Source organism: Primulina huaijiensis, chromosome 1, assembly GCF_012295235.1.
Source record: "Primulina huaijiensis isolate GDHJ02 chromosome 1, ASM1229523v2, whole genome shotgun sequence".
NCBI classification, from domain to species: Eukaryota; Viridiplantae; Streptophyta; class Magnoliopsida; order Lamiales; family Gesneriaceae; genus Primulina; species Primulina huaijiensis.
The window spans coordinates 23,376,900-23,403,033 of record NC_133306.1 but is presented as its reverse complement, the minus strand read 5'-3'; the positions used below and the strand labels follow the sequence as shown (position 1 = coordinate 23,403,033).

At 32.5% G+C, this 26,134-nt stretch overlaps 3 protein-coding genes across 5 annotated transcripts; 1 reads left to right on the top strand and 2 right to left on the bottom strand.

The window, feature by feature from the left end:
- Positions 1-488: 488 nt before the first annotated feature.
- LOC140986079 (cytokinin riboside 5'-monophosphate phosphoribohydrolase LOG1-like) lies at positions 489-4,010 on the bottom strand. Its single transcript, XM_073454066.1, has 7 exons — positions 3,745-4,010; positions 2,897-2,994; positions 2,658-2,688; positions 1,907-2,006; positions 1,210-1,280; positions 981-1,124; positions 489-862 (listed from the first exon to the last, which is right to left on the bottom strand). The coding sequence occupies exons 1-7, from the start codon at positions 3,865-3,867 to the stop codon at positions 770-772; spliced, it is 660 nt and encodes a 219-aa protein (XP_073310167.1). The 5' UTR covers positions 3,868-4,010; the 3' UTR covers positions 489-769.
- Positions 4,011-8,370: 4,360 nt separating this feature from the next.
- Positions 8,371-12,851, bottom strand: LOC140986060 (synaptotagmin-3-like). Of its 3 annotated transcripts, XM_073454023.1 has the most exons (12): positions 12,496-12,851; positions 11,784-11,882; positions 11,644-11,694; positions 11,447-11,570; positions 11,247-11,365; positions 11,048-11,149; positions 10,905-10,979; positions 10,667-10,743; positions 10,300-10,549; positions 9,548-9,913; positions 9,313-9,441; positions 8,373-9,095 (listed from the first exon to the last, which is right to left on the bottom strand). In XM_073454023.1, exons 1-12 carry the CDS (start codon positions 12,610-12,612, stop codon positions 8,967-8,969), a joined length of 1,638 nt encoding a protein of 545 aa, XP_073310124.1. In that variant the 5' UTR covers positions 12,613-12,851; the 3' UTR covers positions 8,373-8,966. The 3 variants fall into 3 exon arrangements, with proteins under 3 accessions (XP_073310140.1, XP_073310133.1, XP_073310124.1); XM_073454032.1 differs by lacking the exon at positions 11,644-11,694 and having other exon boundaries at positions 8,372-9,095; XM_073454039.1 differs by lacking the exons at positions 11,644-11,694; positions 11,784-11,882 and having other exon boundaries at positions 8,371-9,095.
- Positions 12,852-15,456: 2,605 nt separating this feature from the next.
- LOC140986054 (phenylalanine ammonia-lyase-like) lies at positions 15,457-19,016 on the top strand. Its single transcript, XM_073454014.1, has 2 exons — positions 15,457-15,987; positions 17,013-19,016. Exons 1-2 carry the CDS (start codon positions 15,602-15,604, stop codon positions 18,760-18,762), a joined length of 2,136 nt encoding a protein of 711 aa, XP_073310115.1. The 5' UTR covers positions 15,457-15,601; the 3' UTR covers positions 18,763-19,016.
- Positions 19,017-26,134: the final 7,118 nt, after the last annotated feature.

The window sequence follows — 26,134 nt, the reverse complement described above, 5'->3', positions numbered from 1 at the left end:
ATCAATGTTGTCTGTCAATCCATATCTTAACAGCAAACAAGCGTCAGAAAATTAGTTGAGACATGTTTATAACACAAATAGTCCCTCGTTCTTATCCTTATTTCTTGGTTACACATGTTGCCTACACACACATGGCCCGGTCCTTTCATATATTAGTTTTCTTATGGCATATTAAACTTATTCTAGAAATATTTGTATGCACCCAACGCATATGCATAACATTTTGCTTCTGTGATTTCACAGAAACTTAAAAACCATAAGTCTCTTGGAATTTAGAGTATTATACGTAGTACAGAAAACAAACAAGGATACACTGATCCCTTCTTCCTCCATGACTGCACCGCGAATGCCTGGAACGTTAATGGCAGTCACATATCTCTTATTTTCACTTCAATATTCGCCGTTTCCGGCTAACATCATTTTAATCTAAGCCATCTTAGATAATAGATGCATATATTGAAATTGTAACATAATACAGAATCCCGGTGAGTTGAGAGTGAATAAGCTAAACATGACAAACAAAATAGTGTATGTTTCCATTTGTTGGAAATTAAATTACATAAAGCATTTTTAGTAGTTATAAATTGCAGATAAAACTAAACTTAATTTCTTTGTGAAGGGAAGATAAGGTATCAGATTCCAATGATAGAATATACAAAATACTCCCTCACAACAAGAATTTTGAAATTTTCCCAGTTAGCTTTCTCTTCCAATGCCAATTCCAAGATCTAACCATATCTGCTAGTCTGCAATTCAATTCAACTTCCTTTCACCTAGATATACCGTATTTCTGGCAGTAACCGAGCTGCTCAATCTCCCAACTCAATTTCGAAGCAACCCTTTCGTGGCGTGGCACATATTCCTATACATCACAAAGATTTGAGCAATTAGGGGCCTCAACTTTTGGTTTGAAACAGTTAACCTTTTAGTGTATGTTGAGGTTCTTTGCTTGGAGATTGTACTCAAATGGCATATTTTACCTCCAGTTTCTTGACAAGTTCCCTCGACGTTGCTGCAGATACGATAATGTGACGAGCATTTGGACAAATGAAGCCTTCCTCTACAGCTTTGTCAATAAAAGACAGTAGGGAATTATAATATCCATCCACATTCAGCAATCCAACCTGCGTATTGATCATGCTATCTTAAGATACGATCCCCTTCTCTACATTTAGATCAATAAGTTTCTTAGTTTTTTTCTTGAAATACCGGCTTATCATGAATTCCAAGTTGAGCCCAAGTTATCACTTCGAGTAATTCCTCCAAAGTTCCATAACCACCTGCATATTTTGGGTTACCCAGAATCAAGTCTCGAACTTTGCTCGATTTGTGTACAAGAAATGTCATGTTGACGCTTAAAGATGTAGAGAAACATGAACCCATACAGGTAGTGGGAGACATAATCATATAGTAAAGCATTTCAGCAATGATTTCTCTCAAGGTAACATGATAGAATAAATCAAGATGCTTTTGTACTCTCTGATTGTTTGACTGAATTTGTGGTCTTGGAATGTAATCAAACCATTCAACAGACTCAATACAATGAAAGGATGATCATTCTTGGAAGAGGTGAGCATGGGTTCTGTCAAGTCAATCTTCAAAGCAAACCAGGACCGGACCCATCGGAGGAAACTAGTAGGGACGACTCCTAGCTTCAACTTTATAGTGCAAGTTTCTTAAAAAAATGTTTAAGTCACCCCCATTTTGACTAAATTATCGTGTTTATTTCGACTTTCAAATTTTCGGTGTAATTACCGCCCCAAAGTCACATGTAACTTTTTTTCTTTCTTAAGACGAAACAATTTTAAAATTTTACGTGTAAATTTTCTAAAACCACGAGTTTCACCACCTAAATCCCTTAAATCTACCCTCGTCCTAGGTCCGCTCATTTGGGCATAATACCAACCTGGTAAGGCAATAAAAGCATCTGAATGCCTAGCCATCTCAGCTTTCCTCTGGTGCATATCAGCTACTGCCTTCACTTCCCCGACTGTTACACCGGTTAACTACAAAAAATTTGCTCAATCTCATTAACCCAAAGTGTTCCAAAACCCAAGAAAGTTTAATTACAGTTGGTTGCTGTGCACTTTTGCAATAAAGAATGGACTAGTCCAAGAATCTTGAAAGTCAGCAACACCAGAGCAAGTGGTAGATTTACTACCAGATAAAAACATATACATACACTTGAAAAACTTTTAAAATCACATAAAAGTCCAATATAGAAGAGTACAAGAACACAGCAGAGCGAATAAGGGGTGGGGGTGAAACAGAAAAAGGAAAAATCTTGGAGAACACTTGAGTCCAAAAATGCATAAAATGTTGTGAAAAACACCAGCCACCTAAGTACTATACTGTGGATAAGGTTGTAAAGGACCAAACAAGACACAAGGATTTTCATTTTGCCATGTCAGAATCAAGGAGAACATCAGATTGATCGCATTTTTTTCAAATAGGAGAAAAATACACAAAATCAGTAAAAAGATTTGAAAAATAATAATAAGATTTGGGAATGAATAAGCGAGCAATCCAAGAATCTACTGCTGCTAGAGCCATCATAAGAAAAATGTCGAAAGGATTAGTAAAATCTTTTGTGGGATATCTAGTTTTAATATAAGAAAAGACCTAAGACTTTTAAAATCATAGCAGACAATACCTACCTCTCTAGGCATGAGAGTCTTGGGAATCACCCTGCATAGGGAGACAATAACATGACAAATATCAGTTTTAATGAAGAAATAACCGAACAATCCGAACATAACAAGCTAATCTCAAATTAGTAATCTTGAAAAAAGTAAAAATCCTACTATTTTTAATTATTATTTCTAGCTATTTTACAACCATTCTAGCCCAAGATTAAATGCGTGTAGGATTGGAAATTCAAAAACAAGAACCTCACCCAATTACATGCCTACCACCATTATGAACAGCTTGTGAAACCAACCCCATCAAGCCAATGCTACCTCCTCCGTAGACCAAATCAATGTTCCTAGAAACCTTATAAAACACGCATATATATTAATATTAAAGTTCCAAAAAAAAACTCCAGAAAAAATTTAGAAAACAAAGTCGAAAAAATTATCTTACTATTATCATTATAATAAGATTATAAGTAATACACACTGTGCGGGAGTATTTTTTGAGTGGCATACAAATGTTATTTTACTATCCACTCGAGGGAAAAAAAGGTGAACTTCACTGCTAAAATTTGAGGGACGCCATGGATGAATTGACTGGACATATGTGAAGTTGAATCTAAACTAAAAATCCAACTGAAACTAATGTGGAATTTCTGTTAAATAAATTCTTGAGGGAATGACAGAAAGAGAGAGCCTTTTTTAGTAACAAAATGAAGATTCTACATGTTTGTGGACTGGAACACTACGTGCATGAGAGAGTATGGAGTAAAAAATGATAAAAAAATCAATGGCGTAAGCAATGAAATTTTTAAAATCCCAAATGAAAAAACACGGTGAATTTTTAAGGGAAAAAAACAGAGAGATGGAATGAAGAAACTCTTGAAGCCATTTCCTGTCAAATCCAAAAAAAATAACCATGAAAGTTGCAAAGTTTAGATTCAAAGATTTTTAGGCCAATAACTTCTCCACAACCCATTTGAAAACAAAGCAACCTTTTACAGCAAACCCAATGAAGAAAATACAAAAAAATGAAAGAAAATAAAAAGAACAATGCAAAAAGGGCAACTTTGTTCAATGGGAAAGAAAGGGAAGAAGATACGTATATTACCAAAACTTTTCCTAGTTCAATAGCAGATTCCTGATAGCTAGTCTTCTTGCCTTGGCTACTCCCACAAAACACACAAATCCTCTTGAATTTCGATAATGATTTCCCTTCATTTTCTCTCTCCATTTCCTTTCCCTGCAATTTCTCTCTTCTTGTTATTCTAGTTTTATTTATCCACCCCTATTATGTGGAATAATAGAGTAAAAGATCAATCTTGCTGCTAATAATTGTCTCCCCGTATGAATATGCATACTGCACCAGTGGCAACTGTGGTCTTATGTGGGCACATCGGTAAATAAATAAATACTGAAATTATATATATATATATATATATATATTTATATATATCTTTATTTATGAAAAATATAGACAAATCTATAAAATTTATTTATTACAATAAAATTACAAATTTTAATAAAAATACTATATTTTATCTAAATATATAATTTAGTTTTAATGAACTTTATAAATGCTTTAAATTTAATTTATTAAACTCGTTTATGTTAGATAAAATCTCAAATAAACTCGTGATCTATGAATATATTTGTTAAATAAAGCTCGAGTTCAACTTGATAATAAACGAGTCGAACTCAACCATTCAGAAATTTGGCTCGACTTGATTATATCCTTATTAATATGAACGACATATAATCTTTTAAATTTTTTTTATTAATTGCTTTATTTACTCGATAATACCATTATTCTCTGAAAATATATTTCTGATAAACATTTTTGATTGGGATATATTTTTTTTATTCAAATACCCTTATTTATAAATTACCTATATTTTCCATTTTATATACCCTTATTTATAAATTACCTATATTTGAAATATACCTATATTTCGATTTTATAAAGATTCAACATATTAGCTAACCATGAGGGTAGATTTTAATTTTCAAGACCTTAGAAAGTATATTAAATTCGCAAAGTTTTGTCAATATTCGGAATTATTACTTTTATTCTTTCAGAATATAGATTAGGGTGAGACCGGGCTTGTAGCCCAGTGGTCTCACCCCCGTCAGATTAGCTGGCTCCCCGAGTTCGATCCCTCCCCTCGCGTGTGTTGTAATAAAATATATATATCCCCGGGTTCGATCCCTCCCCTCGCGTGTGTTGTAATATATATATATATATATATAGATTAGGGTGTTCACACGTGGATAAACAACACTCGCGTGCGAGACTGGCACGTGTGGACAACTTCATTTAGTATTTTTTCTCACTTCCATTGAGTTAGAGCCCCGTTTGCATTAAAAAAACTAGACTAAAAAAATTGTTTTTTTTTTAAAGTACTTTTATAATTTTATATGTGTGTGGATGAATTTTTAGTGCTTAAAAAATATCTTAATAAAAAACCCAAATTTGGAGTTTTTAAAGAGCTTTTCGATTTTAAAAAACACTTAAAAAATAATTTTTGTGACCAAAAGCTTAAAAAATCACTTATCCCATTAACATTTATAAATTAAAAAAATGATTTTTATCAAGAAAAATACTTTTGTAACCAAATGTACATTAATCATTTTTAAAATCATTTTCATATATAGAAAGTGGTATTTGGAGAAATTGGAAAAAAATTACAAAATTTAAAGCTTCGCCAGTATTTAAAGCTAACAAACATGTATATTATATATATGCTATATTATTAAATATATAAAGTCTGTGCTAGTATATATTTTGATCTGATACATATTTTTTTGTAAATTATACTAATATCTAATAGAGTGATCTTATAAGTACAACGATATTTGTACAATAATTTTTACAACACAAAAATTCAATATCAAAATCTCATGATAAACTCATTACAAAATCTGATTAAATAGTAGCAAAATTTCACGATATAATTGTTATATATATATCGTTTATGAAATATTTGCTGTACTTTTAACAATATTATATGTAACATAGATAGCTACATAAATATTTTATTTAGTCATTTAATGAAAAATAAGAATGAAAAGTGCATGTTTGATGCATATTTTTCTTTCTATCTTAAGATTTGAGATATAGAAAGTTCCACGGAGATTGATTGCAGTATGAAAATGACCCATCGATAGACTTTTGTCTCTGAGGATTTTGTAATCCAATTTGGTTTGGAGATTGATTGTGTAGTAATAATAAACTTTTTGGTCTGTTTTTTCCCCCTAAAAAAGATATAATGATTTCAATGTGAAAAATAACAGTCTTTAAAATAATAATTGAATATATAATTTCTAATATCTATTTGTTCGAAAATGAAATAAAGTATGAATGAAACAAGAATGAAAATGGAGCGGTAGTTTTATTTCATTCCAATGATTAGTACTGGAAGAGAATAATATGATCATATACATTCTCATCAGTATAAAGAATAAGATGAAAATGTGTATTAACATGACAACAAAATAACGTTGACGTATATAATATCACGTCAATACTCATCGGAAAAAAGATTAAAATAGTAAAAAAAAATGAAATATACATGATCAAGACTGAAATTTGAGAATACAGAAAAAATCAAATTCGCAAAGACTATGTATATCATACACTCACCAGCGAAAATGGTTCAAAACGCCTCCCATTAAAAAGAATTAGCAGAAAAATATGAGTGATCAGCAATTTTGCAGTACAAAATAGTTAATATTCTTTGTCTGGTTAAAACACATTTTAAATTAGTGTTGGGATTCTCACAAAATTGACTAGTTTGTCTGTGCACTTTACGAAACTTCAAAAGATTTTGAACTTTATAATAATCTATTTTTACATGGATTGGTGTAATATGGGTCTAATTATTTTTAATTCGCACGCCTGTTATTATTATTATTTTTTTATAATTACACAGTTTACTGTAAATTTATATTTTAAAAGTTTATGCATTAAATTTGAATATAGAATTATTAATGATGATTTTATGAATGTTGGTAAAATTAATAAAAATTCAAGAAATAAATAATAATTGTAAAGGAAAAAAAATTAAAAAAGAATGGTGACAGAAAAGATGGGGGTGTGGGTGATATATGGGTGGCCGTTATTAAGAAGCAGCCTTGTTGTATTCATAGGGAACATTTTAATTTTTATTTCACGGAACACTCGAACTATAGCATGCTGTCCCCACTTCATATATGCCTTCTCTTCTCACGTGCTTTTCCCTAAACACAAATATATTATATATAATATATTTTTTTAAATCATGTTATACCATAAAGTTGAAGTACTTACATTAATTATTTCAATATATATAATATATTCATTCAAAAATATTATATACTTGAAGCATTGGAGACTGTTGTTGTGAATGTGTGATACAACTTAAAATATTTAAACAAATCTGCATTTAAATATCGTGTTTGATCATTCTTTTATTAGAAAATCAACCTCAATTGTGAGACAGCTTGACGGATCTTTATTCGTGAGACGGGTCAATCATGTTCATATTTACAATAAAAAATAATGTTTTTTCATGTGCGACAGAAATAGATGATTTGTCTCACAAAATTGACCAATGAAACCGTTTCACAAGAGTTTTTTTGTAATAATTGTACAACTTGTGACTCATGAAAAGAATGTGTGACATTGATTTTATACTATTTATATGAATGAACATCCTTTAAATAATGGATTTTTAACCAATCTTTAGGATAATTATGGATTCTCAATAAGATTTTTTTTATATTTAATTCTCAAATCAAATAAATCGAATGGTGCCAATTCTTTGTGTGTGCGTGTATGTTGTATGTATGCATGCATTCAGGTTTGATAAAGTTAAGCTGGTTTGTTTTTTGTGTGATCAGTTTGGTTTGATTAGGTCAATTCTGCCTTCCCGTGATGGAAAAAGGTCCAATTATTAAGAAATGTGTGAGTGGAAAATGAATTGGAATAGATTTAAAAAAAAAACATCTATATGGTCTTGAAAATGAATTGGAATAGATTTTAAAAAAAATAAAAATCTACATGGTCTTTTACTCTTTTCTGTAAATTGAGAAATAAAAGAGTGAATAATAAACCGATAAAGGCCTTATAAATGTTTTTTTTCAAAAAAGTTTATACGAATTCGCTACAATACATTTTTTTACTATCAATCACTAAAATTTTTATTATCGACATAAATTTTGGTTCAAACCGAATCGAACAACATAATTCAGTTCGAGTTTTGACCTAAAATGAGCTAGGTAACTACAAGATCAAAACCAACCCAAACCTAACCAATATATATCTTATTACTTCAAGTTGAGTGCTATCTATACCAGCTGATACACCTTCACATGGTGGGAGGTTGTTGTGGATGCTGATATTTTGTCCACAACTATTCAAGTAATTCATGCAACTAACTCAATGTTACACGTATATTGGACCAAAGGGTAAAGGAACGAGAGATCCACATTCTTTTCTAAAATTATATATAAAACCCGGAAAATTCGATATTACTTGTGGATCGATGGTTTAGGCTATTCAACGACTATCCCCTTGAAAACTAATCCTGGTCTATCAGCTTGTAACAAAATACCCAAAGATATTCAGATAGCATATTCTCTATTTCAGACACATAATAGTATTTATTATTTACATCTAAGTACTTAGTTGGCCAATTAAATTTAAGTATAATGCAAGATTGGCATCCCAACAGTGACTCGACACGTGTCCCATTAGCCAAAACCAGAATTCGGTGTTCATTTTTTTAATAATTCCATTTGGTCTCAAAAAGTATGAACACGAGCATGAGTTGTCACTCCCTAGCTTGTATTAAAATAAAAGCGCACACCACTCCAACTCCTACTTTTGGCTATAACTGGAAATGAGCTTACTTTTCTTTCTGCTCCAAACATACTCAGATTGGAAATTTGGATTGAATTTTGCTCTTAGTCGTAATATGGGTGGAGATACACTTGTAGCTTTCATCTTGTGGCAAGAAATTGTCTTCTTACAAAAATAACCTTGTTTAACTCGGCCCGATATAATACGAGCTACACAAGTACTGCTAGAGCTAAACCAGAAGCATTTTACTGTCATGGAACTGCACAAGATATATGGTTTAAGAATAATCATTTCACTTTCATGCTCAAATGCCCATGCTCGCGCACACAGGACGACATGGCAATGAACGTCCGGTGTAATTTGAAACTTCTACCACGAACACTTTCTTTGCATTTGGATTCCCTTTTGATCAAAATACATTTGTACAACCAAAGAATGCAAATTTCTATGCACAATATTATGAAACCATAACTATAATAACTGTCACAATATCATACCACCTTCCAGCTTAGCTCCAAATGTATGATCCCATCTCTGGAATTAATAAGATGGTATTTCTCATTTATATGCCCATTATACACCACATCACCAAGATTCATATCAACATGCCCCAATGATTCCTACATCCAACACAAGCATAAGTAATTCAAATTTCTGAAAAATTACTTTATGGTGGAGCGCATTCAAGATTCAGTATATTGGATTTCGGCTCCCTCCAAGAACAAATGAGTCATACTTGAAAATATGCAAAAAGCTTCTCATATTTTCGAAAACTAAGCTAAAAAAGGATGGGAAGACAGACATTTTGTTGCGGACTAGCATGTAAATATATCTTACTTTTGACAAAAATCCAAGGAGTCTCCTCTTGCTCATGACTTCAATATGAATCAAGTCCTTTACAGGAGCCTCTTCCAACACAAACTCAAATTCTTCATTCCAATACGGGTTTCGCGTTTTCTTTATACACTGTTAGATTAGAAATAGATCATAATGCTATCATAAAGTTTAATTGAATCAAGACCATGCAAAATGGATCACAAATAATGTCAAAACAAGTGTCATATGGTATTACCTTAGTTTTCCTTTGTTCTCCTCTGAATATAATTTTTACGAAAGGATTGGTCCGGTGCTTCCCCTCAACATCTTCTGCACTTATGATTCTAACAAGAAGTAAACCCGTGCCACAAAAAGACACAATATCATGTTCATGGGGGGAACTTCTGGTTCCCGGATTATCAAATGATTTGCTGAACTTTTTACTGTCGTCAAAGAATGGAACAAAGTTCATCTCTACCGTAATCTGGCCTCGAGGTGTCTTGTTATGTGGGTCGTTCGGATCTGTGCTGTTGAATAAATCGAGCTTGAATTCTTTTTTTTCATATGGAGTGAGCAGATTTAGCGGCACTAACTGCATTCCAAGATAATCGTGTGCACCAACCTGTTGTTTGATCATGAGAAAAACAATGAGTTTTAGTAGTAAATCAGAAAGGGGCAGGGAAAGGTAGTTGCAACTAAGTTTGGATTTAGGAATGTTGGACATTGACAGCAAGACCTTAGTTGTGTATGTTTATATGGCACAATGACGACGAAATGATGCTTAGACGGATGCAGGACCTAAAAATTTTGCTATCAAATATAAATTTTCACATATCAGTTAGCATTCTGTTTTGTTGTTGTAAAGGAGCCAATGTCTCGTGTTCCTTCTCGTGCATTTAAGTCGAGACAAATTTTAGGAGAGGATTGTGGTGTAATAACAATTTCTTGTGATATTATGTGAATCAGCTATGTGGTAATACTTGGGCTCCTATTCAAGAAAAAACAAACCTTTTCCCAGTCATATAAACGTAACTGGAGAACTTGAGAAGCAAGGTCCTTGATGATGAGCTTGAAGTCTTCGTTCCATTCAGGGTTCAAGTTGTTCATCTTTACAGTGGTTTTCTTTGATGGAAGCCTTTCACCGGTAAGGCTAAGTTTAACATAGGGATCAGATTGACTGAGAAAATCTTTGTTCAAAAGATTGTTTGCTTTCACAATCTTAACATGAAGTATTCCAATAGGTTTCCTGTCAGCCCCTCTGTAAATAAGTGACAAAAAATGCATTGTAATGGCCTTCTTTGCTTTGAACATAGTTATCATACAATATGGGCATAAAAATGGTTTATTTCCATGGTTTTTATTGATTTGAACTTACACTGAACTGTCAAGGATGTCTATTTCATAAGTCTGGGGCCAGAGGTAAAGCTTTGCTAATTGTTTTCTAACAACTTCCTGCAGGAAAACGAAGTTCAAACATTACACATTAATTCTATATTACATATACATCGATAATCACCAATTTAGTTTAATTTTCTGGGTCTATAGTGATATAAAATCATGGTCAAAGGCTAAATTTCAAAATAATCAGATACAAGTACGTAGGAGAAATGCACCTGAACACATTGGTATAATCCCGGGATTGCCATAATATCTCCTCCCATTACTCGTAACCCGAAGTCTATCTGTGGCTGCACTCCCATGACCAGTATTTTGAGCACAGAATAGAGTATAGGAAAGATTTAACAGATTGTCTTACCTTCTCCATCAATGAAATTGCTACGGTTGAAAAACATGGAAATGTTGGCACGAAAGGTCTCAAAATAACCCGAGTCGCAGCAGATATTTGCAGATCCACCAGCTGACCTTAAACAAAATTACATGATCTCATATTACAAGAATCCAATATTCAAAGGCCTCAAGCATGTCACAATAAGTTGAAAGAAATTAAATCTCACCTGGACATTTAGCCGTAACGAGAGCAGCTTTATTACAAGAGCAACGTCTGAATTTCCAGCCCATACAAGAGCAAGATCAAGAACAAGTTGATCCTCATTAGAATATTGAGCCTTTACTCCTGAAAAACAGGGAGCTCGAAAAATTTAAAAAACATTTCTAGATCGCATGCAGTGGCATCGTTTTTAGATTATTCTCTTACCATGAATTTTTGGAGGAAACGCCCCAAGTGTAAGACGATCAAATTCAATGGATTTTATTTGAAATTTTCCGATATATTCAGCAAAGGTGAGTTCTGCCGAGCTTTTAATGATTTTACAAGATGCCTACACGATATAGGAATCAATGGACAAATATTTTACGGATTAAATTAAGTAAAGAAACTTCATATAGAGTCACCTTATCCATATATGGCCACATATGGAGTATAAGTTTGTTTAGCCAATCTACCTGTAACATCATACTCATTTCAAGAACAAAATATTGACATGAAATTAAAAAATATATATTTGTATAGATTTTTTAGTACAAATGCTTACACGTTCAAAGTCGGGACTCGTCACCCATCGAGGAAGTTCTAGCAGAAGATCAAGTAATGAGTTTGAATCAAGTACTTGTATTGATTTAGTAGTAGGTTCCTACAAGTTTAAGCAGAAGAAGCAAATGCCTTGTCAGAGTTGTTATGCCCCTCAATGTACCGAAGACAACAAAACTAAGGCCATATACTCTCAAGCCACAAATCCAAGAGCAGATTGTAAATCCAAAAAACTAGTCTTGTACGAAAACCGCTTCTTAAATTATTATTGCTGCAACAATATATTTTTGTGGAGTCACGAGGGATCGTAACATTGACAAAGCCGACTCCCACGACGAAACGAATTCCACTCGCTCGTTATTCTTGTGCTAAGACTTAATTCATCTTGTAACATGAACAAACAGGTCACATAATCGGCATTGAACCGATATTCTTACTTGCCGGATTGTGTCTCAGCTACGTCTTACTCGCAACTAAAGCACTCATGATAGACTAATAATTCGAGAGAGGAAGCCTAATCATGAAAACTAGCACTTTGATTGGGAGAGCCACTTTTTTAAACTTGTACAATTAATGTCCATAAATTTAATTTAAAAAACAATCAAAATTTCACACGTTCCCTTCTAAACTTAACAATAGCAGGAATGGACGTAGCGGAAACAGAATACGAATCGTTGCAAAAACTGAAAGCGATGAAATTACGTGAAATTTATTACCTTGAAATTTAAATTTCTGGGCTCCAAGTATCTGAATATGAAGAATCCCAGGAGAAGCCCGATCGGGATTCCGATCCCGAATCCGATGAATTCCAACAAACGTTCAAGCAATCCCATTTCCTTTGACCATCGAATGCAGGCAGATTCTGTTTCATCGATCAATCAAATCTCACGTGCGTCGTATGAATCAAAAGGCGATCGTTAAAATCAAGGATTGACCACCAAAAATATATATCGATTTAGGCGTATCTGCGTAATCAAACGAAATAGTTTTCCCCAGCTGGCGATGGATTGTAGCATGCAATATTTATGTTACTTGTTGGAAGCATTCAAAGTTCGAAGCTGACAAGGAAGAGTATATTTTCGCAGTACGTGGCCATAAAATAAAAAGTCATATATAAATTTTAAAATAAGATATTTTCATTTTTCAATCCTTTGATTAAATATATATATATATACACTGACACACACTGTGTATGTATGCTTGAAAAAGATTCAAATATAAACATATAGGTGTTTGGCCTAAAAATATATATCATTTAATTAATGAGTAGGTCTCTTGAGAGACGGTCTCACGAATCTTTATCCGTGAGACGGGTCAATCCTACCGATATTCACAATAAAAAGTAATACTTTTAGCATAAAAATTAATACTTTTTCATGGATGACTCAATAAGATATCTGTTTCACAAAATATGATCCGTGAGATCGTCTCACACAAGTTTTTGTCTTAATTAATTTTGAGGCCAACTAATTATCTGAATGATAACATTCTGCAGTTCTAGTTTTAATCTAGGTCGAAAATGTCAAGGAACTAGATCGGAGAACCTTATGCACTCAAGGAACCGGCTCGAGAAACCTAGCAGAGACAAAGTAGAAGGCCAAGTCAAAGCATTTGCTAGTTAGTAGGGTTGTTAATGGAGTTGGGCACTTGCCAAACCATCTTGAAGAACCTAGTGGAGAAAGAGAAAACAAGAGTAGGTCAAAGCAATTGCAATAAACGAGACATGTTGGTGTTAGTATAGCAGTCAGTGGGGGCGAGTGGGTTTGTGCATCAACTCGAGAACTTGATAGTTAAATCAAGACATCTGAATATTTGAAATGTAGGTCGGGAAGTAGAAGTTGTAATAGTATATCAAGTCAAACAAAAAAGGAGGAAGTGGAGAGGTAACATTGCTCCATGTTGCTCAATTTGTGGGATGACATTTAAAAGAAACTATCATATCAAAAGGAATAAATGAAGGCAAAAATAGTCTCATACATCCAATAACCAATCAAATATTCAAATTATCTCTAATTTTAGCAATCCATCGACGACACTTTTTTAGCATAATTTTATATCTTATATTAATCTTTTTTTTTTTAATGTCAGCACTATTTTCGGCTTATATTTCCTAGTTCCTCAAATTTACATCAACTTATTTCATTTTTTTTATTGTTTTATGCATATTTCCTTTCAATTAACGACGAAGTCAATTCGATTGTCATTATTGAAATTTTCAACTTTATTTTCATCACTTTTGCAAATTATTTTTCTTAGTTTTCGACGCCTAACCGGAGAGATTAAAACTGACGATTGAACCGAGGCTCACATCACTTGATTTAGAATTTAGATTTTCAATTTTTATTGACTTTGGCACGTCCGGTGGACATATGCAGCCGAAGAACCGAGGGAACACTGACAGAGGTTATGGTAAACTACCGTCACAAGATGACAAGTCCGTTGAGCCTGCTCCTCAAGTTGATGCTATTGATGGAATAGTCCATCAAATGGTGGATGACATCGAAAAGAACCAATGGGAACTCTCTAGCAGGTGATAACCGCCGTCAGGGAAACTCTGGATTGCTCCTCAGAGTGAACATTTTACCCCTCCTCACAGAAGGGAATATGAACCATGGAGGAATGTTCTATCAACTTGCAAGAAGTAACATGGCGGGGAAGTATGTGATGTTTGTCTGAATTCATGTATTTGGTTACTCAATATTAATATAATGACATTCTAGAACAATTTTAATGTTTTGTCTGAGTTATGACCATAATGTTTGAGAAATATGTATGTATATATTGGCCCATTGGGCCAACAATATGCAAAGATTTTTCTTATTTTTTTAATTATGTCTAATAAAATATGTCATTTCCCATCCCGAAATGAATTTACACAAGTCAAAATCTATTCATCATCTACCGAAGAAATACAATAAAAACCAGCAGAAAAAATAATTAAATAATTAATTTAAGTCTCATACGTTTACCCAATCCCATTCCCACTTCCTACGAACCACACCACATTATCCCAAACTTTATGAGATAATAAAATAATATATAAAAAATCAAATTTCAAAGCCACACCCACTTCCTCAAATCTGCACCATCCAAAGATACCAAACCAACGGCCCAGATCAATCCTCAACAATCACATATGACTTTCCTTCCCCACTCTTTCCTCTCATGACAAATTCGCCTACCAAAATCCATACGTTTAATATCGCAGAAGACGACGCTTACAAAAAATATATATATAATTAAAGATATTGAAATTTCATATATTTCCTTAGACTGAAATAATATATATTTATATATATAATCTAATATATGTATAGTTGTTATGGTTATTTGACTTATTTCCTCCACTTTCACTCAATCCACGTTACGCTTACTTAGGAGCAACAATAGAAAATTTGCTTTTTCTTTAAAAAAAATACAAATTGGAATAGATATAGATAAGTAAGATCGAAATAAGTCGATCAAAAAATGTAAATGAATTTTCCTTAAACTCGGTTTATATATTAAAAATTAAAGTCACAAGTAACAACATAACAAATCGATCAAGATTCTCTAAAATTAATGATCAATTTATTTTCATATAAATCTACTCCTTTTTTATATGTATTTTTTTCCATAATAAAAATCTAATAATAAAAGAATTTAGCAGCCGAGGCGGAGGCAACACCAATCCCCTCTATTTAAGTCAACAAGCCTTGACAACTAAATTTAACGTACTCTCCCACAAAACAATCCACCCAAGAAATATCACTTCCAGTGCGGGAGATTATCTGGCGTCTTCTCTCCCAATCGTCTTCCATTAAATTCTCATCATCTCCGATAATGGCCGCCGCCGTTAATGAAAATGACGACCGCTCTAACAGGTTTTGCATCCCCAAGGATCCACTGAACTGGGGTGCGGCGGCGGAGTCGATGATGGGAAGCCACTTGGATGCTGTGAAGAAGATGGTGGAGGAGCACAGGAAGCCAGTTGTGAAGCTAGGCAGCGAGACCCTGACCATAGCCCAGGTGGCGGCGATCGGCGCTAGGGATAATTCTGTGGTGGTGGAGCTGGCGGAGGCGGCCAGGGAGGGTGTCAAGGCTAGCAGTGACTGGGTGATGGACATCATGGACAAAGGGACTGATAGTTATGCAGTCAACACCGGTTTTGGCGCCAACTCCCACCGCCGGACGAAGCAAGGCGGTGATCTTCAGAAGGAACTCATCAGGTATATATGATTAATATTTTTCGTCAGTTTGATTTTCGCATTTATTTTTTGAATTGCCTGGTTATTATTATTTGCTGTCGTTTTTCCATGTCTCTTAACCTTCCAAATTTGGCTAGATTCAAGTTATCTTAAAATTTTATCATTTGATCCATACCTTTTTTGTTAAAAAATTTCTTAATATTTATTTCAACATTATATATAATATTTTATGTTTACTTATTTCAAGTGTCGGATCGGCCACTGCTGGAAATTCATGGCTTTTTTGCTTGTATATTATCATGCTCATGTGTATATTTATAAGAAGTATCTATACTAGTCTCTACTAGTATATTAAGTGTGAGAACATGATAATAACTACTTAATTAGGATACCAACTTTTTTTCCAATTTTATCTTTATATGATATTAATATTACATTTTTGTTTTTTTTGTTTAATTTCAACACACACTTTTATTTTTATTTATTTTTATTTAAACAATTCAAATATCAATTTTGTCCCTCCATAATTTGTCAAATTTCACTTTATTCTACCGATAATAATAAAAAAGATTGTACACACAAGCATCGTGTGTGCATAGTAACTAATTGTTATTAATCACTCGGTGGTTTTTATCCAAATATAGCCCAAGGAAAAAAGATTTTTTTAAAATATTATCGATATACTCCAAGAGTTGAATATATTTACTAGTGTTTACGTATGTATAATATATTTTTATTTTTCAAATACCTTTTTTTGTTTTTAAAATGATGCATAAATAAATTGAAATATTAGAATAATTTTTTTTTTCATTACGAATAATTATTTTTTGAGAAACATGTTTATTTAATTATTGTTTGAAGTCTAATTTAATAATCTTTTTGAAAATACTATTCTAAAAGAATCTTTGACTAGTTATTGTTATATAATTCGAGGAAAAAATGTGTGTGTAATATTATGATTTAGTTCGAATAATTGATTAGGATTCAAATTTTCGTTAGTAATTCTTTTTTATGTATGGTCTTCTAAATTCTTTGTATTGTAACAGGTTCTTGAATGTTGGAAGTTTTGGAAACGGAACCGAAACTTGCCACACACTGCCACATTCAGCTACTCGAGCAGCCATGCTAGTTCGAATCAACACCCTTCTCCAAGGGTACTCCGGCATCCGGTTCGAAATCTTGGAAGCCATCACCAAATTCCTCAACACCAACATCACACCGTGCTTGCCGCTTCGTGGCACCATCACTGCCTCAGGTGATCTCGTGCCCTTATCCTACATTGCCGGGCTCTTGACTGGTCGTCCAAACTCCAAAGCTGTTGGCCCGAACGGCGAATCCTTGAATCCGGAGGAAGCATTCAAACTAGCCGGAATCGATGGTGGGTTCTTCGAGTTGCAGCCTAAGGAAGGCCTGGCGCTTGTCAATGGAACGGCTGTAGGTTCTGGATTGGCCTCCATCGCCCTTTACGAGGCTAACATTCTTGGTGTGTTGTCTGAAGTTATGTCTGCGATTTTCGCCGAGGTTATGAACGGGAAGCCGGAATTCACCGACCATTTGACGCATAAGTTGAAGCATCATCCTGGCCAAATCGAGGCAGCTGCTGTGATGGAACACATTCTTGATGGAAGTGCCTATGTGAAGGCCGCTCAGAAGTTGCACGAAACAGATCCTTTGCAGAAATCCAAGCCAGATAAATATGCTCTGAGAACGTCACCTCAGTGGCTCGGACCTCAAATAGAGGTCATTCGCTCCGCCACCAAGATGATCGAGAGGGAAATCAACTCGGTCAACGATAACCCATTGATTGATGTATCAAGAAACAAGTCCCTGAATGGTGGCAATTTCCAAGGTACCCCCATTGGAGTGTCGATGGATAACGCGAGATTGGCCATTGCCTCGATTGGGAAGTTGATGTTTGCTCAGTTTTCGGAATTGGTTAATGATTTCTGCAACAATGGGCTTCCGTCTAACCTTTCTGGTGGGAGAAACCCGAGCTTGGACTATGGATTCAAGGGAGCTGAAGTTGCTATGGCTGCGTACTGTTCTGAGCTTCAGTTCTTGGCAAATCCAGTCACGAACCACGTTCATAGTGCCGAGCAACACAACCAAGATGTGAACTCCTTAGGTTTGATCTCTTCACGAAAAACGGTCGAAGCATTGGATATCTTGAAACTCATGTCGTCAACATACCTAATCGCGCTGTGCCAAGCCATTGATTTGAGGCATTTGGAGGAGAACTTGAGATTTTCTGTCAAGAATATTGTCAGACAAGTCGCTAAAAGAACACTAACTACAGGATCCAATGAGGAGCTCCATCCATCAAGATTTTGCGAGGAGGACTTGCTTCGCATAGTGGATCGTGAGTATGTCTTCACATATATCGACGACCCCTGCAGTGCAACCTACCCATTGATGCAGAAACTCAGACAAGTTCTTGTCGACCACGCTCTGAAAAATGGTGAAAATGAGAAGAATTCCAACATGTCCATCTTCCAAAAGATCGAATCTTTCGAGGATGAACTAAAGGCCCTACTGCCCAAAGAAGTCGAGGGTGCGAGAATCGCCCTTGAGAGTGGAAATCCAGCGATTTCCAACAAAATCGCTGAATGTAGATCATACCCATTGTACAAGTTCATTCGAGAGGAACTGGGGACTCAGTTCTTGACCGGAGAAAAGGTAACATCCCCGGGGGAGGAGTGCGAGAAGGTGTTCACGGCAATGAGCAAGGGGCTCATTGTGGATCCATTGTTTAAATGCCTCGAGGGTTGGAATGGTGCACCACTTCCTATATGCTAGTTCCTTTTTATTTCAAGAATTCGATTTTTTTTTTGTTATGTTGTCTTTTGTTGTTGGATGTTGAAGGTTGTATGCATGGTATAAGGTGAACGATAATATGTAAAATAAATCGAAAATCTTTAACTATTATGGATATATACCACATTTTCTTGAAAGAATGCGTGACACAACTTTGAAATCGAGATTTCTCATTCCTATGGATCTAAAGGGGTGAATAATGTTGAAATTAACAATGAAATTATGTTTATTATTATTATTATTATAAAAATATGCATGGAAATTAATTTCTATTATAAATGTGGAATTAAGAAGTGATATTTCATCTTTTCATTCTACAATATTATACTTGTGCAGAATAGGGAAGAGATAGTAGGTATATAAATGAGCAAATGATAGATAGACAGAAGCTTAGGAGGAATTATTGCGGTATTAATTGCTTAAGATAATCGGGGCTTCATTTTTCTCACATCTTGTTGAAAGATGTCTCGAAAATTTGGCTTACCAATTGAAACATGCGTATTTTGGATTTTGGTTAATGGCTTAACCGAACAAGAATTAAACCAATATATATTTTGGGCTATGGGCTGTTAAGATAGATTGGACTGGGCCAAGGATAATATTGTTTTTGTAAAACTGGTCTCTTGTCGAGTTATATAAGGGAGGAGATCAGTTGGGTGAAGTCAGTTTTTCTTTCACAATCTTCACTTTTACCGATTGAAACACGACGAGAGAAAAAAGGCGAGGGACAGAAGCGGAGAAGGAAGGAGAAGTGTGGATTGATATTTTTGCAAATCATACATCTAGAGAATTCCTCTGTTGTAACTCTCAAACTTTTTGGAGAATCAATAAGATTGGTTGTTCTCCGGTCGTAGGTCCAATTGACCAAACCACGTAAATCTATCATGTCATTAGTTAGAATTCATTTCGTCACACCAACTCCTTCCTTTATTATCGAGATTTAGAGCAGAACTTGATATGTTCTTTTACTCGAATCCATCCTGTGAACTTCTTCAGCAAGAATTTGATCTCTAATATCATTGAATCGTAGCTTTCTTTTTCCAACAAAGTTGCTAACCGCTGTCCGTATCGGTTCTTAAACATTTGGTAGAGACACCAAAAGAATAAGTGCATGAATCTCATCATCAAAATCTTTCAACCGATGTTAGCTGAGAAACAATCATGTTGAACTCATTGATATGTGCAGCCACTGAAGCACCTTCTCCTGTCTTCAAGTTAAATGACTTTTACATGAGATGTATTTTGTTGTTTGTTGATGGCTTCTCGTATATGTCTGATAAAATGGACATCATCTCATCTGTAGTTTTTGCGTCAACCACATTATGTGTTACGTTATTCGTTAAGGTCAGTCGTATTACCCCTAACACCTGTCAGTCAAGGAGCTCTCAGTCATCATCCTCCATATTTTCCGACTTCTTTCCTGATAGAGGTTGATGCAATTTTTTGCTATACATATAATCTCTAATTTATAACCACTAATTAATGTAAAATTTGTACCATCGAACTTGTTGATTCTAGGTTCCGATCCATCATCTCCAGCTATCGGTTCTCTAGCCTTAGCAAAAAATAAAAAAAAACCTTATCTGATGTGGAAGATCAGACAAAGCTGCAACCACATAGTATAGTCAGAATTCTAAGAAAATTTTACAACAAAACTCTGATTCCAGTTTTTGAGGATTACGGCGAAGCGATGACAATAATGATGATAATACAGTACCAAAATTACGGAATAAAATAATTAACAAGAACACAGATATTTATGTGGTTCACCCAATATAGGCTACGTCCACGGAGCTACTGCAAATCTTTATAAGAGAGAAATTTTTTACAAGTATTTACAACAAAACACTCAATATCTCAACCTTAAGTATAACCGAAAAAATATTTTCTTTAACTCATAGCTGAGAACCTCAAAATATTAATAAAAAAAATTTCTCTTCTTTTTCTCTTTCTATTTCAGGATGCTTAAAAAAGCTTCTCATGGGATGCCAACGAACGTTGTATGAATCAAAAAGCGATCATTAAAATCAAGGATTGACCACAAAAAATATATATCGATTTAGGCGTATCTGCGCAATCAAACGAAATAGTTTTCCCCAGCTGGCGATGCATTATAGCATGCAATTTTTATTTTACTTGTTTCAATCTTTTGATTAAATATACACACACACACATGTATGTATGCTTGAAGAAGATTCAAATATAAACATATAAGCAAATATTTTATTATTTTTATGTACAAAATATACATGTAATAAACTTATGGTTAAATCTATTTTAATGTTAGAAAATTTTTTATTTTTAGTTCAGACACAAAGTGAACTTGCCAAAAAAAAATCGGAAGAATTTTTGCACAAATTGACAATATATTTGATACATTTTCATTTTGAAAGATGTTAGTTTGTAAAGATAATGTCATTAACATGTTATATAATATAGTATTTGGACTCTTTGAGACCAACTACGTATCATTTGCCACTGGTAGAAATTCAAATCATACAACTTATGTGTCATTACATTCTTGTTATATGTTTCTTGCAACAAAAAAAAAAATTTTTTGTCCTGTGTTTGTCAAAAATTGGGAACCAGTAGAAATCAAGAAAATATGTTGATGGGTTCGAACTTCACTACGAATCTTTACCACGAATATATTATGTGTTAGATAAGTATGAGTGGTGAATGAAACATTGAGAAATGTGCCAAGAAAAATCTACTTTATTAGCTCAAAGATAAGTACGAGTGGTGAATGAAACATTGAAAATGTGCCAAGAGCTAATAAAGTAGATTTTTCTTGACACACTATGTTTGAGCTAAGGGTTTGAGTCCCAAGGAACACCAGAAGTTTTTGGAAAGAGGTCTGATAGATTGGCTCTCGGTGAAATACACGTGCGCGGGGCGCGGCACGGGGCGGTGTGGTGTGGCCGCACCTCTTGACTATATTAATATTTTTGGACAAAGTTTATTTGAAACAATAATTTTATTTTCGAAACAATCCAAATGTACCCTCTTGTCAGCCCCAGTCCGAGCCTCAGCTCGTGTGACTGTTAATTAATAGCTATATCATTTCTTCTACTAACATTATCTCGAGTGCCTCACAAGGTTAAAGTCGAGTTAGTTGCGTAACACTCTTGGATTCAAAGCCGAAATGGGGTACGTGGTGGTGATATCTCACCTGGTCATCCTCTTCATCTTGATCACCGCGATATCTGTTGTGTAGGTCACGAGACCGAGCAGAAACGACCTGAAATATTCCTCAAGATACAAGTAGTTTGTATTTGTAAAACGATACAAGTATACTCACACCGGTAGTAAAAAAGTGTGTCATGTCATAAATCAAGATCATCCGCTTTATAAATTTTTTTTGGAGTCGGGCGATGAGATTGTTAATTTTTTTTTTTGAAGTTGGGGATGATATTGTTACAATTGGATATTGATCTGGAAACATCGTTTCAAAGTTGTGACATTTGCTATAAATGAGCTACAAGTTGAAAATTTCTTATATTAAATGTTCTTTTTTGTCATACAAATGTAACCAATATTTACCAATGACTTATTATAATCCATTAGATATAAGCCCCAGTTTGAGAACAAATCTCAAATAATTCGGAAATTAATTGTAATGAACTCTTACATAACTTAAAAAAAATAAGCCATTTTTTCACATTCTTAATAACTCCAAAATCAACACAATCATTTTCAAATTGTATCCAACCCTATCAAAATCTACATTGGTGGCTATTTAAAATTATTTACATTGAATTTGAATATATAACATATTTTCAAAAAAAAAATACTTCATAAGCGTTAAAGTTGAAAATGACTTTTATTTACATTTTAATTTTATCATTTGAAAGTTAAACAAACATTTGGCGTTACATGTATGCGTATGTACTTTATTTTGTTTAATACCTAATATGGTATTTGCTTTAATTTTTTTTTTAAGATAATATTTTTCTATTTTAAATACCATATGTTTAGAGAACGTGTTTAAGTTTTCTATGCCGTCTATATGTATCTTTTTTTTAATTTTTCGAGAGATTTTTTAAAATTATGAAATATAGTTTATTGGATTATAATATAATACGTAAATATATTATTTGAAATCTTTTGAGTTTAATAATAGGAGATTGGAAGTCTGTTTGATGCGAGGACCTACTCAAGGTCTACATATAGTTGATTTTTTTTGATAAATCATGATCACTCGTTTAATCATAATATATGGATGACTGATTATTATGTATCATTCAGAACAATTGTCATGTGTTGAGTGGATGAAGACATCATCCATATGAGTAATATCTCCCAAATTTTATATATATTGGTTGTGATTGGTTGTGATTTCTGGTTCTTGTCTTTCTTTCATAATTATTATGTTACTTAGTGGGACATCTTCCCGTCACTTGTCTCATTCAAGAAGTTAGAATATCAACCCAACTGTGTACAGAAAATTAACATTTTTCGATTTTGGTCATCTTATACATTGCTAACCAATTTTAAAATGTTAAAAATTAGAGATATCAGAATGGGTCAGTATCTCAGGTTGGCCCGCTCGTCCAAATAAACGAGTTGAGTTAAAAGTTTTATTCCCAGCCAAATTTTAGGTTGTGGATGGTTGCAAGCCAACCCGCTAAATATAACTAAAAATAGCGAGTTGGCCCATCCGACTCCGTCAAATAGATGAGTTGGGTTGGCAATATTCCAAATCGCCCAAATGACGAGTCTGTTCGACCGTTTTGACAATTTCAAAAAATACAAAAATGTGATGACCATTTGGTTTTGAAACAAATTTGATGACCATTTGGTTTTGAATATGTCTTGTGTGAGATAATCTCACGAATATTTATTCGTCAAACAAGTCAATCTTACTTATATTTAATATAAAAAGTAATATTTTTAAGATACAAAGTAATACATTTTCATTGATGATCATAACAAAAGGCATGTTTCACAAAATTGACCTATAAAACTGTTTCACCCGAATTTTTGTATTTTTTTTTATTTATTTACAGATTAATTCGTCCTACCATCATTTGAAATTCAAGTAGGGCTACATCTCATTAAATTCGCCCAAGTAATTTTTTATATGTACATAATATAAGTAATTTGAACACAAAAATATTTGTCGATTATAATAATTAGGCATTTAATTACCTTTTATATATATATTTANTTTTGACTATTTACATATATTTGCAAATATACATACCTTTGTTATATATAATATAATTTTGTAGGAAATGACAATAATTATGATAGAGTTTTAAATCATAATTGTTTTAAATACTAATAATATCCTTATAATAAATAAATAATTATTTATATCATTTAATATTTTTGTACTATTATTATTTAAGTTACTGTATATATCATCGTAGTTAAAAAGTTAAGTTTTAGTAATTAATTTTTGTTTGAATCCTAAGTAATACTACTATAAATATATAACAATACTAATATATTTGTAATTATTTGTAATAATAGTAATACAATGAAATAAATTTATAATATTTTTATTTATAGTAATTTAATTTAAATAATAATGATAATAATTGTGTACTAATTTTTTTTTTTTTATCAATGTTAAACAATTTTGGAATTCAATGACGATTATTGATATATTATGATACTAATGATTTCAATAATTTCTTTTTTTTTTGGGTTGATAGTGTTTTAAATCATAATAGTTTTAAATACTAATAATAATAGTAAAAATTATGTTTGATTGTTATACATACGACTCGTGTACTTTGACGTGTGATATTTTTGCATGTAGACTTCTTGTTAATTTGAAAATTTTGCACCATATTATAATTTTAACATTATTTTTATAATTAGAATATAGCAATAACTGGACGGTACTTTTTTTGGAAAAATCATTTTAGTTTAACTAATAAACTATAACACTAAAAAAACATGAAAATTTTGTTTGGACGTAATGATTTAAATTTGTGAGAGGAAATGCATAGATTTCAAATTAATATATTTGATCGTAGAATTGAAATTGAATACTAATAATAATAGTAACTATTATGTTTGATTGTTATATTTTTACTATTATTATTAGTATTTAAACCTATTATGATTTAAAACACTATCAACCCAAAAAAAAATAAAAAATTATTGAAATCATTAGTATCATAATATATTAATAATCGTCATTGAATTCCAAAATTGTTTAACATTGATAAAAAAAAATTTATTACACAATTATTATCATTATTATTTAAATTAAATTACTATAAATAAAAATATTATAAATTTATTTCATTGTATTACTCTTATTACAAATATATTAGTATTGCTATATATTTATAGTAATATTACTTGGATTCAAACAAAAATTAATTACTAAAACTTAACTTTTTAACTACGATGACATATACAGTAACTTAAATAATAATAGTACAAAAATATTAAATGATATATATATTTATTTATTATAAAAATATTATTTATATTTAAAACTATTATGATTTAAAACACTATCATAATTATTGTCATTTCCTACAAAATTATATATAACAGAGCTATGTATATTTGCAAATGGAAGTAAATAGACAAAAGTAGAATCCGTGGCAGTCTGCCACGGATTATACTTTTTTTTTATTTTTATTTAGTAATAAAATATAAATATATTTAACTTAATAAACATCTGGATAACAATGTCAGAATCCGCGACAGTATTTTCCGGATTGTTATAGTTTTGTAAAACTTTTGAATTTGCAATATTTTTATAATTTTTTATTTTTTATATATTATTTTTTTTAAAAAGCCTTATTACTTCACGGCTCGTGCCATGTATCGTAATTAATTGTTGCAGAATTTCAGCTCCATACGTCTCTAAATTTCTCTCTTTAATCAGAAACTTGAACACCTAGCATGTAAATTATATAAAAATAGCAAGAAAGACCCAAAAGTAAATGATTAAAAAAAATATTGGACTTTGCATTATTATTCAGATACAATAAATATAAAGGGGGCCACCACACAAATCTTTTAATAAATTTCTTATTTAATTTAATGTTATTTTTAGAAATTTATTATGTAGTTTTTCATGCCAAAAGAATATTAAAAAATAATACACGTAAAAAATATATATTTCCAATTAAACTTACAGTTACTAATTAAAATGTTGCACATTAATTTATTTTATTTTTATTTAAATAAAAAATTAATTTCAATGTCATTAAATTAATATTTTAAACAAATTTTAATTAAATATTATGAAAAATAATTTCTTTGCAAATCTCATATATATTAAAATTTTAAGTATTTAATTTCAAATTATGCGAAGGTAAACATGCACGCATGTAACATTAATACAATTAAAGTATTTAAAAGTCATTTAAAAAACTTT

Coding starts and splice junctions, on each gene's coding strand:
- LOC140986054 (XM_073454014.1), top strand. CDS start 15,602: ATGGCCGCCGCCGTTAATGAAAATGACGACCGCTCTAACAGGTTTTGC. Junction 15,988..17,012: donor CTTCAGAAGGAACTCATCAG/GTATATATGATT, acceptor GTATTGTAACAG/GTTCTTGAATGTTGGAAGTT.
- LOC140986079 (XM_073454066.1), bottom strand. CDS start 3,867: ATGGAGAGAGAAAATGAAGGGAAATCATTATCGAAATTCAAGAGGATT. Junction 2,689..2,896: donor GGTGGTAGGCATGTAATTGG/GTGAGGTTCTTG, acceptor CTCCCTATGCAG/GGTGATTCCCAAGACTCTCA. Junction 1,281..1,906: donor TGCTTTTATTGCCTTACCAG/GTTGGTATTATG, acceptor CAAAATATGCAG/GTGGTTATGGAACTTTGGAG.
- LOC140986060 (XM_073454023.1), bottom strand. CDS start 12,612: ATGGGATTGCTTGAACGTTTGTTGGAATTCATCGGATTCGGGATCGGA. Junction 11,695..11,783: donor CGAGTCCCGACTTTGAACGT/GTAAGCATTTGT, acceptor ATGATGTTACAG/GTAGATTGGCTAAACAAACT. Junction 10,550..10,666: donor GACATCCTTGACAGTTCAGT/GTAAGTTCAAAT, acceptor ACTTATTTACAG/AGGGGCTGACAGGAAACCTA.